Genomic DNA, 16,143 nt, shown 5'->3' with positions numbered 1-16,143 from the left:
GCGGGAGCCTTGCCTGCACTCTCGGATTATACATCTATCTTATTAAAACCAGTTCTAACACTCTAAACTTTTAGCATTGTGTGTGTGGCGACAGATTTATGTATGGAGACTTTGTTCTCTAATGGCGGTAATACAGGAGAAATTTTTTAGACAGGTAGTCAAGTAGTTTTTACTATTCATATTATGCGATGCTGAGAATGTTTCGCAAAGGAATACAAAAATGGATGTGATTTGTGAGAATAGCGACACGAAGTACAAATATTTACGTACGGGGAATTGGAAATGTAGGACTCGGCATGTCCTTTAGGTTACAGTGTTTAGCCATTACAGACTAAATTTACGAGGCAGTTTCTTTCCTCTTACACATATGAACGAGCATGCATGAACGAAGCCCTATTACATTGTCTAGATTAACAGTTGAACTGATCCATATTATATGAAGCCCGGGACTGCCCTATCACGGGCTACTTCCAATGTGTGTGTCTGCTGCGTAGCCTTCAAGGAAGCGTTTGATGACTTCACAAGACTGAGGTCTCACATAGCTTAAGTTACTGGATTTTTTTTATCTTTCACCCTATTACTACAGAATTTTAAAAGGAGCAACTTATGTTTTATCGAGAAAGCTCGGTCAGCGAACGACACTCATTTGCTACTGGTGGTCTCATTTAATATGAAAATTGAGATTTATTAGTTTGGACTACTTTAAACAAAGGCTTTCGCGAGGCTACTTTGGAAAACCAAGGATTATCACTCAAATCAGTTCCGCTGTTACGGTTGCAACAGTAGACTAATTTATGCAGTTTTTAGATTTGAACAAAAGCTGCTAAATTATTGAGTGATTATATACTATAATTGAAAATAGTCGTCAAAATCGAGACTACTTACCACGCCTATTCCTTCGAGTGCAAAGACGGCGGTCCCAAAGAAAAGCGGTATTCTATCCCAACCAGCCCAAGCTTCGACTGTAACGTTATATATTGTTACATTCGTCCATGTATCCGTTTTCCTTTTGTATTCCACTGATGCAGCTTGGTCAACGTATATTTGGTAACAGATGATGCCTAGACACATCACCACGCCAACAACCATTGTTATGTTTGCAATAGAAGAGACGATGCTGAGGCTACTCAGGTTTGGTATAGCAACCAGAACCATTAGAACCAGCGCCAGATGCAGAAAATAATCAATTGAACTCCACTCATTTTCTTTGCAGGACACGTCGATGAGCTGTAAAGTAAGTTTTAGTTATTGTTTACGCTACATGAAATGCTTAAAACATTTAGTTTTGTTTCAAACAGTGTGGTTTTATTAGGAACTTACTGTATGCTAGCATGATGCGTCTAACTTGTTTTAGAAATCCCATTTCCTTTTATATCAGCCCTATTTTTCTGGGATCTTCGGGGAAATGTCACAGTCCTCAGCGGATTTGGTATACTTATTTGAAGGCCATTAAATTTTTCCATTGTTATAATTTCGTAATTTATAACGTTATAGACTTCATAACTTTAAAGTTATATCGTACCGACAGTCATGTCTCACAGAACAATGAGCAAATGCAAATGACTAGGGCAGTGTTAAGGTAGCTTCATTTATCAGTAGTGCTCTAACACTTAACTTTTAGTGAGATTAGACATTTCCTCAAAACAAATTAGGAAATTCCTATAACCAATAGCCCGTTAATGAAAATTAAAAATTAGTTTCAGTCGTCCAGTGAGTTCGCGTGAGTTGAGTATTACATAAAATCAGTTATGGTTGCTTGGCCTTTAGGAACCATTAAATGTATTGTAGAAACTGATTGCCTAGCAGTCATTGCTACTCCAGTTTTCTTCAAATGCTTAACTTAGCCCCGCAGTAATATACTCATCCTGTCTTGAGTAAATATCATCCGCTAGAGACCATATTTGTTGACCATCTGCAACACGTGGTCTATCATTGATTCCACTGATATTTAAGAATTTCCACGCTTGCACTAATTACTAGGATTCTGTCTTCTCTGTTTCTTAAGAAGTTGTGCTGAATCAGATATTCTAGTTAGTTTCATTTTTTATAGATGAAACATTTTGCTTTAGCATTGCCTCTGTTTCTAGACATTTTTGTTACTATCTTCTTCTCCCATACGGAAACCTACTGCTGTTGTGCCACTTATTTTTGAGTGAAATTATTTGTTCCTTAATAGTTCACATTTAAGTCTTAGGGCTTGTTTGGTCATTACGATTTTTGTGATATTAGGCTGTTAGTTACTTCATGGTGCAGACAGTTCCCATAGCAGTTTAGTCTCTTGATTTTCTTCGTTCTCAGACGCCATTCAGGTTTGGACATTTACGGGCTCGTCGTTTTATCTGTATTTACATCTCAATGTTACAATGACCAAAAGAGCTTCCCATTTAATAAACTTTCACGCAAAATCCTTACGATTAGCAGCGTTCAACCTGCTTGAAGAGAGGAAACCCAAACTTCACCACCCCCATCCTTCAGATTACTTTACTGTACCCAAGTCCAGCACGTCGATATTCTATCACAGACACTAGTTTACTCAGATAGGTTTCAAAGTTTTCGTTGAGTAATAATAGGCACTTTGTCAAGTACTTCAAAATTTTGTTACATTTGCTTATTAAAATCCTTTGAAGTTCCCATTAAATTGTTACGAAACTTTTAATAGCTCTTAAGTTATTTCATGATAGGGAAACCTGAAGGCAATTTGCAGGATTACTTCACAATGAATTTTTCTCAGGAGCGAAGCCTATCATTATGCGAATAGTCATCATTCAACCAATGAGACTGGGATGATACCACGACCAGAACGAAATGTTAGCTTTAGTCCTCGGTTTCCTAGTTAAATAGATTAACGTAGCTAATTACTATGGCTACAAGTGCTGAGTGTTTTGGGGGGAATGATGGGGCTGTTTATCATAGACTGCTGCTGTTCATTTCAGTCAAATTGTTTAGAAGTACTTTGCTTCTCTCGTTAACCATCCCTCCTTCAGCGCTCCCAAACGGCTATTCATTTTTATGCTAACACTAAAAACAGATACAAGTCATGTAGTTTCTTGCTAAAAAGACTTATCTGAACAGGTATCTCTTGACAATCTACTTGTCTACTCACCTGTTTTAAGTTTTCTTTAACGAACAGCACGTAGACACTGCAAACTCCTATCATGTAAACCAGTAAGACGACTTCCGTGAAACCTCTGGAAAATAACAAATTTTTAATCAAACTTCTGCTCTGCTTTGCTATTTCTAAGTTTCAATTTATGTTTTGAGACTACGAGTAAATACTAACAAATCGTCACGAACAAGCTAATTGCTGTTCAAATGGACAGGTTTGTCTTGGATCGTACGTAGCGGAGCTGAATTAGCTGGAACTCAAATTAAGTGGAAAGATTGAGTTATCCAGTACTGCAGTATCTTTTTGTTTTGTTGTAGGGCACAAAAAAAAACTGAGGTCAAACACCCAGGTCATGACCATAGAACATCAATAAAGTCAAGTGACTATGTCAAGCCCAGCCGCCGGACGGAAAGAGCTAAAAGCAAGGACGTCCCCTTTGAGAAAGGTCCACGAAGCACGCTGTAGAGACAGCGGAGGCCCAGAACCAAAAATGTAATGTCTTTCACCATATTGCTATCAGTAGCCCGTCCCTCGTATTCTAAAACTACCGATAACACACTGGAAAGGAAGAGATTAAAAAAGGGCATTGAATCAGGAAACGGCGAACCGTCAAAGGTTGATAATGAGCACGAAGTGGTGAAAGGATCACCACGGAACAAATGGCGCTGGCTAAAATGGCAGTGCCCAATACGCAACCTAACTAAAATGATGTCCTCGCTACGAGACGGCCGAGACAGAGGCTGGCTAAGCCGTCGGGACAGGTTTCATTTCCATAAGCTTGTCCCTGTTAGGATAAGACAAGTGGTGACGCCAAAGTGACACCGTCTGCCTACAGACGGCCACACAGAGATCATCCGAAGCATTGGAACACCTTTATCAGGCCGAGGTAGGAGGACTGCAGCCTTGGCAGCAGCCTCATTTCGCGTCGGACCGACGTGACCGGCAACTCACATTAACATCACGGTGACTCCCTTAACAGAGAGCAAGTGGAAGCTTTCTTGGACCCACTGCACTAAGGTTTCGACTGTGTGCTGCACACACAGGCTCTGAAGAGCACAGAGAATCTGATCGTGTGACAATTAAAAAGCCTGTATCTCGGGATGTACTAGCTGGTCTGATAGAGGGCGAAAAGCTCTGCTGTGAAAATCTAGCAGTGTTCTGGAAGCCGATACCGAAAATGGTCGATGCCAAAGACAAAGGCACACCCGACGCTACAGTCCGCCTTTGTGCCATCAGTGTACACGAAGGTGCTATCGCTAATTTGACCGCGAAGGTAGAGAAACTGACAGCTATGGATCGAATTCGTAGCAGTGTCTTTGGGAAGCGAATGAGATCCAAGATGAACACGGGCTGCCGCACGAGGCCAAGGCGGTGAAGGGATCACACCCACTACTTCATGGTGGCACATCTGCCGTGGATTTTTCGTAGATAATTCGAACTACTGTCACCGTACATTTATTTTCGTTACAAAACCTTAATAAACACGTCAGCGATTTCAGCCTCGGGAGCCAAATATTTCCGAGGTACTTCGCTTTAAATGTAGGTATATTTCAATTTAGTATTTTGACAGCTGAGTTCACTTACCTGGCGAATGGAGCAATTCTCCGCAGGACGGGTGACCTCGAGGTCTTGCAAGCTGCAGCAGCAGTGTCGGCGTATTCCAAGGCTGGAACCATTAGTCTTCTTCTGAGCGTACGGGAAGACAGCACCTATTTAACAAAAGGTTCTGTTGCCTAGTTGGTGTTCGCAATTCCACTAATAGCCGTAATTTTACTGTGAAGTAAATGTGCTAGTGCACTAATATATTGCAACACTACCGAAAAAGAACGCTTAACATTCAATCCGGTTATTTTCGATTACCCCCTATGGCACTTTAATCATTTTAATCTTTAGTTGTTCACTCTTCTCGTATGAAGTGGTTGCGCCTAAAATAACCAACCTTTTGACGTTTTATTTGATTGACATTTAAGTTTTCCCGTTGCGGTATTAACATTTTAGTCTATGGACTAGGTCATAATTTCTTACAAGTTGGTTTTATTTCTTTTTGAACTAAGGATGACAGTTATCGCTGAAATAACCGGTTTACGACTATGTTTTATTCCACCTTAGTTTAACTTGACTTAAAACCGCTCAAAATAACCGGTTTCTGAAATAAACGATTTTCGGTTTTTATTCCATTATTTTCTGTGTCAGACCTGGGAGTCTCAGTTTCAAGATAGACTCAAATTTAAATAGGTAGGTAGAAGTACACAGTCCCTCGACTGATCGCTGCTTTTCTCTAGAAGTGACAAGTGGTTCAGCACAGCAAAAAAGAATCCCCACTTTATACCTACTGTTGGTAATTTTATGAAACTGCTCAAAAATAATTATGTATTCGGTGATCATACCACTATTTGGGCATTATTAATAGTCGACGCTAAAGGGTGAAAGCTGAGATGGTGATAATTTCTCCGTATTCAAGGGCTACAAACAGATTATGGCATTTTATGTTGACACAGGTAGCAGATCAGATACTTTTTATTTTTATTGTAACCTATGGAAGAATTAAGTTTGTAATTGATTACTGTTACGGTAATTCCTTTCTCTTATTTTGCAGAAATGAGACAAATCGAATACGTTAAACCAAATAACGCATCGTACTTCATTGCTATGCCACTTCATAGAAGTATTTCCAGACTAGCGTTTGTGCCATTCAGAAATACAGTGGATATCCCGCGAAGACAGCGAGACACTACCATTTAAACCAGGCGGGCGTTAGCTCTTTAGCACTGCGCTGTCACGTGTACATTAAGCCACATCGCTTCGCAAGAGGGACATTGTCTCAGCAATGCGGTACCAATTCTTATGCCATTGTGTAGCTCGTTTAGAGTGTCAGGACAGTTTATAAAACAAAAACACTGATCGGTTTTCGTATTTTCATATTCCAAACCAAGGCAAATTTTAAGAATTGCACCTTTATTTTAAGAAAGGTTTATTTAGAAACGAAAAATTTTTGCGCTGCTGTTATGGTTAAATGACATTCCGGTTTTCTGCTCTTATTAGTAAAACAAAACCTATTAAAACCGAGACCGAACAAGCACCAAAAAATATCAGCTATTCAGAACTAAAATACCAGTGTCGGTTTTAAAAAGTTCATCCCTATTTCCAACAGGAGGCCTTACAACCTGAAGTCGCCTACTGTACAATCAGATTCGAATGAGATCTAATTTTATGGTGATACTGAAAGGCGGCTCTTTATTTGCTATTATAGTTCTGCTTATGTCATGGGCCACAAACAGAATTTAGTTCGTAAGTTTTACAAATTTTCTCAAGCCTTCTAGTATCACTTTAACAGCCTTTGTAATTATATATTTTAGAGAGGTTAGCTTTACTTCGTCAGTGTAGAATCAGAGTGGACAAATAGCAACTGTGTGGTGACGCTTGGCTTAGAACTGACGGAACGCTGGTCTGCCCTGGAGTGGAGGCAGCATTATTTGGAGCAATTTTTTGTAATATTCTATTTAAAGAGAGATGGTAAGCAGAAGGATTGTAATACTGGATCAATGAGAAGAGGTAATGTTTGGAGATAACATGGTTTATTATGTTTATAATTACTCAGTACACTGATTGTTATGACAGTGGTTATGGTTTGGATTTTCTTTAAGTTCCTTTTGTAATTAGGTTCCATGGTTCTTTCACTGCAGTGACAGATCCTAAAGACATTTTGCTAATTAGTTGATGTGTGAGAAGTGTGGAAAGCCATTACTGCTATGACTTAACGAAGCTCAGTTAAAACTTGAAGTGTCGATAGAGTTATTTCCTTGTCGATGAGATTAGTTCATTTGCGTTCATGGTTTTATTTGACTCCACACTCATTGTACAACACGAGTTGTGTGCTGAGTGACATTTGAGTACTCATGAAATTCCGTCTCCTATTGCACATCGAGGAAACGGTGAGTAAAATTTAATTGACAGCCGGCTCATTATTTTATAAACAAGGTTGCAGAGCAGGCGAGAGGCCCATTACTCAGGTAAGCCATTAGTGGTGTTTTGACGGTAAGTACATATTCAGAGTCAAGCACAGTATTCGTGAAAATGCATTTATGACAAGAATATCAGCATACCTTCAGAGATTTAATGCGAGTAAAATTTTTTTTATGTGTGCCACATTGTGATTTCAAACAGATTTAACAAAGTCCGATGTGTTTTATTCAGTTATAATCTATTGTGTAGTTACGATTATAGCTCCGGTACCGCAATTTCTAAACAAATCGGCTACATTCGGGGTCAACCTTTAACACAATCATTTTGTGTCAGACTCAAATAGCGTAATAAATTTTTTTGAGAACAGATGCCTTTCTCGCAGTTCTATTGTTTGATCGACCGATTGATCTGGATTTAATTTTCAGTCAATCCCTGTTCCTCAGCATTATAAAATTCACAATCTAACTTCACAATTTTGAGTATTAAAACACGGTGATACTTTTACCCTATTTTGGCTGTCACTTCTTGCGCTCTCCATCAACACTTCCAAGTACTTCTTTGCCTAGTAATCTACTTTAGGCAATTTTATGATCGCAGTCGGATTTTAGGACCCTATACTTCTTGCATACAGTGCAGACAGAATGCTATGTTAACAGAAATTCAGAAGCATACGTACCAGTAGATGGATGCAGTAGACACAGACAACTGCTATAGCTGCAAACAAGGGAAGTCCTATCAAACCAGCGTTGCGTATAGCCATCGGCATAGCAAGTATGCCCGTTCCCATGGAGGCTTTCGTAAGATTCGTGAAAACCATCCAGTTCCTAAAAGAAACGATCATTTTAATCCACACCAAATACGCTACCAGGAGTGTTTAAAGCTTCATGTGTTTCTAACAATCTGTTATAATGGTTATTTCGTCAACGAACACAAATGGTTTAATATTTTAAATATTAAAAACCCTTTTGTAAGATCTTCCTTGTTGGGAGGTGAATTTCGCGTTACTTTACTGCAGCTAACGTAAGGAGCTGAATTCTTTGATTATAGAACCGAAGTTTTGATTCTGGGCAGGTATAATATTGGGTATTCTCTGCGCTTAACTTCATAGCTGTTACAGTGGTATAGGTACATTGGCATCAGTGCTTTAATGGTTGGTTGGTTGTTTGAGGTTAAAGGGACCAAACAGCAAGGTCATCAGTCCCTTGTTTCAAATAGACTCCATTCTGCTAACGGGACATCTCAGTATAGTCAGAAAAATAAAACGGATAAAGGGGAAACGTAAAAGGGCAGTCACGTTGTCATTAGTAAAAACAAATGAGGGAAGTTGGCAAGAGAACGAACCCAACACTATGCTGAAACAGCATAGGCAAGACCACCTGTGACTTAAAAGGTACAACTGCTATAATGCAGAAAGTACGTATGGGAATAGAAAAACTAACCAAGCCTTAAAAAGAAGGGGTGAAAACAGAGTAAAAGGGAAAGAAAAGAGGATTCCGGTCAGGGAGGTGAATCGGGAATCTCTGAACACTGCCTACAGTGGGAGACACTCAAACACTCACCGCCCTGCCCCAACACCAGAGGGAGATTAAAAACTTTAAAACTGAGAATAAAAACCACTCTCCCGGAGGAAACCTAGAACCAGAGAGACCATCCGGGAATCGTCAGCCAACATCAAAGGTAAAGTGTGGGGGAGTCTGTACTTAGCACGCAGAGCCAAAAGAAGGGGGCATTCAACCAAAATGTGAGCCACTGACTGGAAGGCTCCACAACCACATAGCGGGGGTGGCTCATCACGCAAAAGGAAACCATGGGTCAGCCTGGTATGGCCAATGCGGAGACGACACAGTGTGGTCGAGTCCTTGCGGGAGAGGCTAAAGGAAGAACGCCATGGGCCTGTATTCACCTTAATGGCACGAAGTTTATTAGACAGTGGAGTAGCCTCCCAAGAATTGGCCCATGACTGTGCAAAGTGGGATTTGATGTGAAGCCGTAAATCCGCTGCAGGAGGGGTTACAGAAAACGGGGGGTAAGTAACTGCTCCCCCAGCCAAACGATCAGCGAGCTCATTACCCAAGATACCCACATGGCCCGGGACCCATAGGAAGTCAATGGAACAAGCAGCATGGTGAAGATCAGCGAGATGGTCATGGATGGCAGAGACCAAGGGATGGCGCGAAAAACACCGGTCAATAGCAAGAAGGCCACTCATCGAGTCCGTACATAACAAAACGCGGTTGTGTTGGGATTGTTTAATAAAGGTAAGGGCCCGGGAAATTGCCATCAATTCCGCAGTAAACACCCCACATGAGGGTGGCAGTAGATGATTTTCCGTTCCAACAAAGGACGTGAAGGCATACCCAACATGATCAGCAGATTTAGAACCATCAGTGTAAAAAACAACAGCATCCCGAAACTCCCATAAAATTTGGCGGAAAAAGGAACGGAACACCACCGGGGAGATGGAATCTTTCGGACCGCGGCGGAGATCCATCCGAATTCGAGTCCAAGGAACTAACCAAGGAGGGGTGGAGGGGAGGGAGCGAGGAAGACAGGACAAAGAAGGAAGCCGAAAAATCACGGGTAAGAGACGCAAGGCGCAGCCCAACCGGTAAACCCGCCCGGGGGCGGGAGTCAGGCGGGCGACGCCCATGGTCTGGGAATAGGATAGAATAGGAAGGATGAGCGGGAGAAGAACGGATAGTAAGGGCATAAGACACCAGAAGCTGGGACCGCCGAACAGAAAGGGGGGGGATCCCAGCTTCAACCAGGAGACTATCAACAGGGCTAGTAGGGAAGGCACCGGTGGCCAAACGGATACCACGATGGTGGACTGGATCCAGCACGTGCAGCGTGGAAGGAGCAGCTGAACCATAAACTTGACAACCATAGTCCAAACGTGACAGAACTAGAGCACGATAAAGACGGAGGAGGAGGGAACGGTCCGCACCCCAGGAGGAGTGGGCAAGGAAGCGAAGGACATTGAGTTTACGGAAACATCCTACCTTCAGGAGTCTGATATGGGGCAGCCAAGTGAGCTTGTTGTCGAAAAGAAGACCTAGGAAACGAAATTGTGGAACCACAGGCAATCTTTGTGCAGCGAGATAGAGCTCTGGATCAGGGTGGACCGTAGTACGGCGACAGAAGTGGACCACCCGCGATTTTAAAGGAGAGAATTGAAACCCGTGGGAGAGGGTCCATGCAGAGGCACGCCGTATAGCCACCTGGAGCTGCCGTTCTGCAGATGGCATCGAGGAGGAACTAACCCAAATGCAGAAATCATCCACATACAGGGCAGGGGCGACCAAGGGACCGACAGAGGCCACAAGTCCATCGATAGCAATGAGGAAAAGAAGGACACTCAAGACAGAACCCTGTGGGATGCCCGTCTCCTGGGTCCGTGGAGAACTAAAAGCAGTACCAACTCGAACTCTGAATGACCGATGGATCAGGAACTGGCGGATAAAAATCGGGAGTGGGCCCCGAAGACCCCACTGATGAAGGGTTAGTAAGATGTGATGGCGCCAGGCCGTGTCATATGCCTTGCGAAGGTCAAAAAACACTGCAACCAAATGGCGGCGCTGGGAAAAAGCCTGCCGAACTGCGGATTCCAAGCGAAGCAAATGATCGATTGGAGATCGTCCCTCTCGAAAGCCACACTGGTAAGGGGACAATAGATCCCGAGATTCGAGGACCCAAGTGAGCCGACGGGCTACCAGCCGTTCAAGTAACTTACAACCAACATTGGTCAAACTAATTGGCCAATAGCTGTCAACAGATAGGGGGTTCTGACCAGGCTTAAGGACAGGAACCACAATGCTATCCCTCCACTGAGAAGGGAAGTCACCCTGGAGCCAGATACGGTTAAACACCCGAAGAAGATGGTGCCGTTGTGGAGCACTGAGATGTTGAAGCAGCTGGTTATGAATGGAATCTGGGCCAGGAGCCGTATCATGAGAAGCAGATAGAGCAGAAAGAAATTCCCATTCAGTGAAAGGTTCGTTGTAAGATTCTTACTCACAAGTGGTGAAACATAAGGTGACAGCTTCAGCCTGCTGTTTTTGATGAAGGAAAGCAGCTGGATAGGAGGCCGACGCTGATGCCACTGCAAAATGGGTCGCAAGATGTTCTGCGAGAACTAATGGGTCCGTACAAATGCCATCTGGGAGGTGAAGGCCTGGGAGGGTGGACTGCCGATGGCAACCTTGGAGAGAGCGAAGTGTAGCCCATACCCGTGACAGAGGGACAGTGGAACCAAGGGAAGAAACGAATCGTTCCCAACATATCCGCTTGCTCTGTTTGATTAAATAACGGGCTTTAGCGCGAAGGCGCTTAAAGGTAGAAAGGCTGGCTACAGATGGGTGCCTCTTAAAGTGTTGCAAAGCTCGACGGCGATCACGGATGGCAATGGCAATGGCCGTACTCCACCACAGGACTTGCCGACGACGAAATTGTCCAGATGAGCGCGGGACAGCAAGGTTAGCAGCGCGAACAATCGCGTCAGACACGTCACGTAGGACGTCATCAATACAACCCGACAAAGAGGGAGAAAACTCGACCTGTGCAGTATATAGAGGCCAATCGGCGCGGTGGAAAGACCAACGAGGTAACCTCTCCATCGGGGAGCGGGAAGGGAGCGTGATAATCAACGGGAAATGGTCACTATCACAAAGGTCGTCGTGTGGCGACCAGTGTAATGAAGGGAGGAGAGAGGGAGAAGAAAGAGAAAGATCAATGGCAGAAAAGGTACCATGACCAGCACTGAAATGAGTAGGGGAGCCATCATTAAGAAGGCACAGGTCGTGGTCTGCAATAAATTGGTCGATAAGAAGACCTCGTCTAGATGGAAAGGCACTGCCCCACAAAGGATGATGAGCATTAAAATCCCCAAGGAGGAGGAAGGGAGGAGGAAGTTGCTGAAGAAGGGTGGTTAAGGCAGCAGGTGTAAGAGTCCTGTCAGGAGGGAGATAAAGATTGCATACTGTGACTGCAGAGTCTAAGTGGACCCTAACAGCAACTGCTTCCAATGTAGTTTGGAGAGGAATCCACGTGCTAGCAATGTCTGTACGGACCAACGTACAAACGCCACCAGAAGCCCGCAAGGGTCCGACCCGATTTCGACAGAAAACACGGAACCCACGGAGGGTCGGTGAGTGAGCATCAGTAAAATGAGATTCCTGGAGAACCACACAAGCTGCTGAGTAGGACGAAAGAAGGGATTTCAATTCCGGAAGGTGACGATAGTAGCCATTACAATTCCATTGGAGAACCACAGAACGATGGTTTAAATGAGGGCTGAACACGCTAAATCCAGTCATACCGCCGGGTCCCCACCTGTCACCGACAAGGAGGGGGGCGACATCCATAAACGACAGGTCAGAATCCGGTTGTGAAGCCGGGGAAGGGACCTCCGGTGACACCAGAGGCTCTTTGTCCCGGGACTTATGTTTCTTCTTCTTTTCAGGCTGAGATCGAGGAGGGCTGTGTGGCATAATGGAGCCAGCTGCAGCAAGATCAGGAACAGAAAGAGACCGGGCGACCTGGGGGCCGATAGACCGCGGCTCTCGCGGTCGCCGCGCTGCAGCAGACCTTTGACCTGGAAGGTGCCGGGAAGGGGCATCCCGGGAGAGGCGCCCTTGACCGGCAGACGCCGAAGGAGTGGGACACTTCTCCGGCTGGGGAGGGGGAGCGGCGCCCAGAGGAGAAGGTGTGGGAGCCGCAGGGGAGGGGGGAAGGAGAGGGGTCCGGGACGGGGGTAAGGAAGGGGGAGGAAGGGATGAAGATGTAACCAAGGCGTAACTAGATGTCATGGACACAGGGTGCAATCGTGCATATTTCTTACGGGCCTCTGTGTAGCTTAAACGATCAAGAGACTTATACTCCTGTATCTTTTTTTCTTTCTTATAGACTGGGCAATCTGCTGAACGTGGAGAATGACTACCATGACAATTTACACATACAGGAGGGGGAACACAGGGACTCCCCTCATGGAGTGGACGTCCACAGTCACGACAGAGAGGGTCCTGGGTACAGCGAGAAGACATGTGGCCAAAACGCAAGCACTTAAAACACCGCATAGGAGGTGGGATGTACGGCTTCACATCACAGCGATAGACCATAATCTTAACTTTCTCAGGAAGGGTATCCCCTTCAAAGGCCAGGATAAAGGCACCAGTATCAATACGATTATCTTTAGGACCCTTCTGAACACGCCGAACAAAGTGAACACCCCGCCGTCCGAGATTGTCCTGAAGTTCCTCATCAGTCTGAAGGATGAGGTCTCTGTGAAAAATTACACCTTGTACCATATTTAGAGACTGGTGAGGGGTAATGGACACGGGAATTGTGCCAAGATGGGTACAGGCACGAAGGGCGGCAGATTGGGCAGCCGAAGCAGTTTTTATCAGTAATGAACCCGACCGCATCTTGCTCAGGGAGTCCACTTCGCCGAACTTGTCTTCAATGTGTTCCACAAAGAATAAAGGTTTGACACCGGTGAAAGTATCTCCATCAGTCCTGGTGCAAACTAGATAACGGGGGAAAGGTTTTGCCCCTAGACGACGGGCCTGACCCTCCTCCCAGGGGGTAGCCACGGAAGGGAAGGCCGAAGGGGCAAGAGAAGCAGCACTTGAGGAATCAGTACCACGCAGAGAGACGGCCGCAGAAGAGCGGCCAGAGGTTTGGACCCTTATGCGTTTCATCTGCATAGCGTCCGCCCTGATACCACCCACTCCGATCAGCGGCTCTCCTCACGGGCGCCACCCAGCCACAGCAAGGGCCGTCTGGCACGGCGGCCATTGCCGGGAGTTCCGATGCTCCAGGATGACGAGCAACCACTCCAAGGCATGCATGAGGTGGTCACAGCTCAGGTATCAGAAGTGTGATCCCTGTGTGTTCAGGGGGCTCAACCAAAAGGGTACATAGCGACCCCACCACACGGGCTGGCTACCGTGCTGGCTATGCACCCTAGCATCAGACAACGACGTAGAAGAAAAGGTGGAATATACTAGGAGGGCACACGTTGGAGACACTAGGTAAGGTGCTCTTCCCCAAATGGCTCACACTACGGAAAGAGAAATTTTGGAATGGAGGTCAAACCCCAGAGGGGGACCAAGGAATGCCAAAAGGAGGAGATGATTACGCAACAAAGCCAGAGTGTAAAACCAACAGACCCAGGAGGATAGCGGGGGCCAACATAAGCAAGGACACCAATAGAGGGAGAGGAGAGGGCGAGGGGAAAGGGGTATGGAGGGGAAAGGAGGGGGAAGGGAAAGGAAATGCAGCCCGGGAGAGAAAGAAGGCTGCAATGGCTCGGGGCCCCGTGCTCGCCACGCACGTATCCACGAAAGAGTTGTGGACCCCCTGGGGGGCAGTGCTTTAATGGCAGTAATTACGAAAGCTGTTACGACATGAGTCGTTCTACACGATACATACAGAACCTAATATCTGTATTAACTTTGAAATATCTAAAATTCATCCTGAATGCGAATCAGTATTAAATTACTTCACAGTAAGGCATACTCACGACAAGTCCGGATTATTCGAAGCACTACTGGGCAGGAGCATCGCTTCCTCATTCTCCGTCTCTGAAGTGCTGCAAATGTTTTCGGATCTGCAGAGAAAATAAAAGGACTTTTTTAATCCCTTGACAAGAGTAACTTATCAAATAGCGATAGTAATTGCTCGTTTGCTCACCAAACTTCATTCGCTAACTCAGCTTTGTGTTATGAAACAAGTAGAGTTTGATCACCTGTCAGTACGACTAAGTTTTACTACATTTTGCATTGCACATGCATAATCTCTGAAGTTGGTGCGATACTGTACAGAAGACGAGAGTTATATACACACCAAAAATGTTTTGCATCACCTCGGTTCCGAGAATTCCAGAAAATTGGAATAGAAATCAACAAACATCATTTCCGCACTTTATTGCTCATGAAAACCATACATTGCATGTTTTACCACCATACAGCATGACGTTCAGAGGTGGTGGTCCAGATCGCTGTACATACCGGAATCTTTAATACCGAGTAGCACGCACTCTTGCACATTTTTTTTTTGTGGTTTTAGGGCGCACAACTTCAACGGTCATTAGCGCCCAGACTACGATAAGAATGCACCGCGAGTCACAAGTTTAAAACAGCAACGAAACGGAAAACACGATAAAAGACAGACTGACAGGCATAGGATTAAAAAAGAAAACAGCATAATCAAATGTCCTTTGAGAGGGTTGTCAAATTGATAAAATGAAGAACGCGAGCAGCTGCTCGTGGGTCATCCGCTAAAAATGGCTTCTACAGTACATGGCAGGCCAAGATCAAGACGCAGGGTGTTAAAATCCGGACAGGACGTTAAAATGTGGCGGACCGTCAGCAATTGCCCACATGGGCAGAACGGCGCCGGCGCAGCCGTCAGCAGATGGCGATGGCTGAACCGGCAGTGTCCAATTCGTAAACGGGCCAAAACTACCTCCTCCCGCCGAGAAGGACGTGAGGAGGACGTTCAAGCAACGGGAAGAGGTTTCAAGGCCCGAAGCTTGTTGTCTGTAAGTTCAGCCCAATCGGCATGCCACAGCGATAAAATGCGCCGACAAATGACCCTGCTACAATCTGACGAAGGGACACAACAAGAAGCTGTCCGAGGCTGGAGGACCGCAGCCTTGGCCGTGGCATCTGCAGCTTCGTTCCCAGGGATACCGACATGGCCAGGAACCCACATAAATCTAACCGGAGAACCGACGTCCACCAGCTGCTGAAGAGAGCGTTGGATCCGGTGCACGAAAGGGTGAACCGGGTACGGATCACTGAGGCTCTTGATAGCGCTCAGGGAATCGGAGCAGATGACATATGCAGAATGTCGGTGGCGGCAGATGTAAAGAACAGCCTGGTAGAGGGCAAAGAGCTCAGCTGTGAAGACCGAACAATGGCCATGGAGCCGGTATTTGAAACTTTGTGCCCCGACAATAAAAGTACACCCGACCCCTTCATTGGTCTTAGAGCCATCTGTATAAATGAAGGTCATATTAATGAACTTCGAACGAAGTTCGACAAAACGGGAGTGGTAGACTGAACCGGGGC

At 45.1% G+C, this 16,143-nt stretch overlaps 1 protein-coding gene across 1 annotated transcript in view; it reads right to left on the bottom strand.

Annotated features, from left to right (window-relative positions):
• Positions 1-14,669, bottom strand: part of LOC126481998 (proton-coupled amino acid transporter 1-like) — a 39,824-nt gene extending 25,155 nt beyond the window's left edge. Inside the window, exons 1-5 of the mRNA XM_050105964.1 lie at positions 14,592-14,669; positions 7,746-7,893; positions 4,691-4,815; positions 3,104-3,188; positions 886-1,227 (exon numbers count right to left, since the gene is read on the bottom strand). Of these exons, the coding sequence (XP_049961921.1) occupies positions 886-1,227; positions 3,104-3,188; positions 4,691-4,815; positions 7,746-7,893; positions 14,592-14,632 (741 nt within the window). The 5' untranslated portion in view covers positions 14,633-14,669. The remainder of the gene's footprint in view (positions 1-885; positions 1,228-3,103; positions 3,189-4,690; positions 4,816-7,745; positions 7,894-14,591) is intronic.
• Between the last annotated feature and the right edge of the window lie 1,474 nt (positions 14,670-16,143).

The sequence above is a fragment of the Schistocerca serialis genome, chromosome 5 (genome assembly GCF_023864345.2).
Source record: "Schistocerca serialis cubense isolate TAMUIC-IGC-003099 chromosome 5, iqSchSeri2.2, whole genome shotgun sequence".
Lineage (NCBI taxonomy): Eukaryota > Metazoa > Arthropoda > Insecta > Orthoptera > Acrididae > Schistocerca > Schistocerca serialis.
This window is presented reverse-complemented; position numbering and strand designations above follow the sequence as displayed.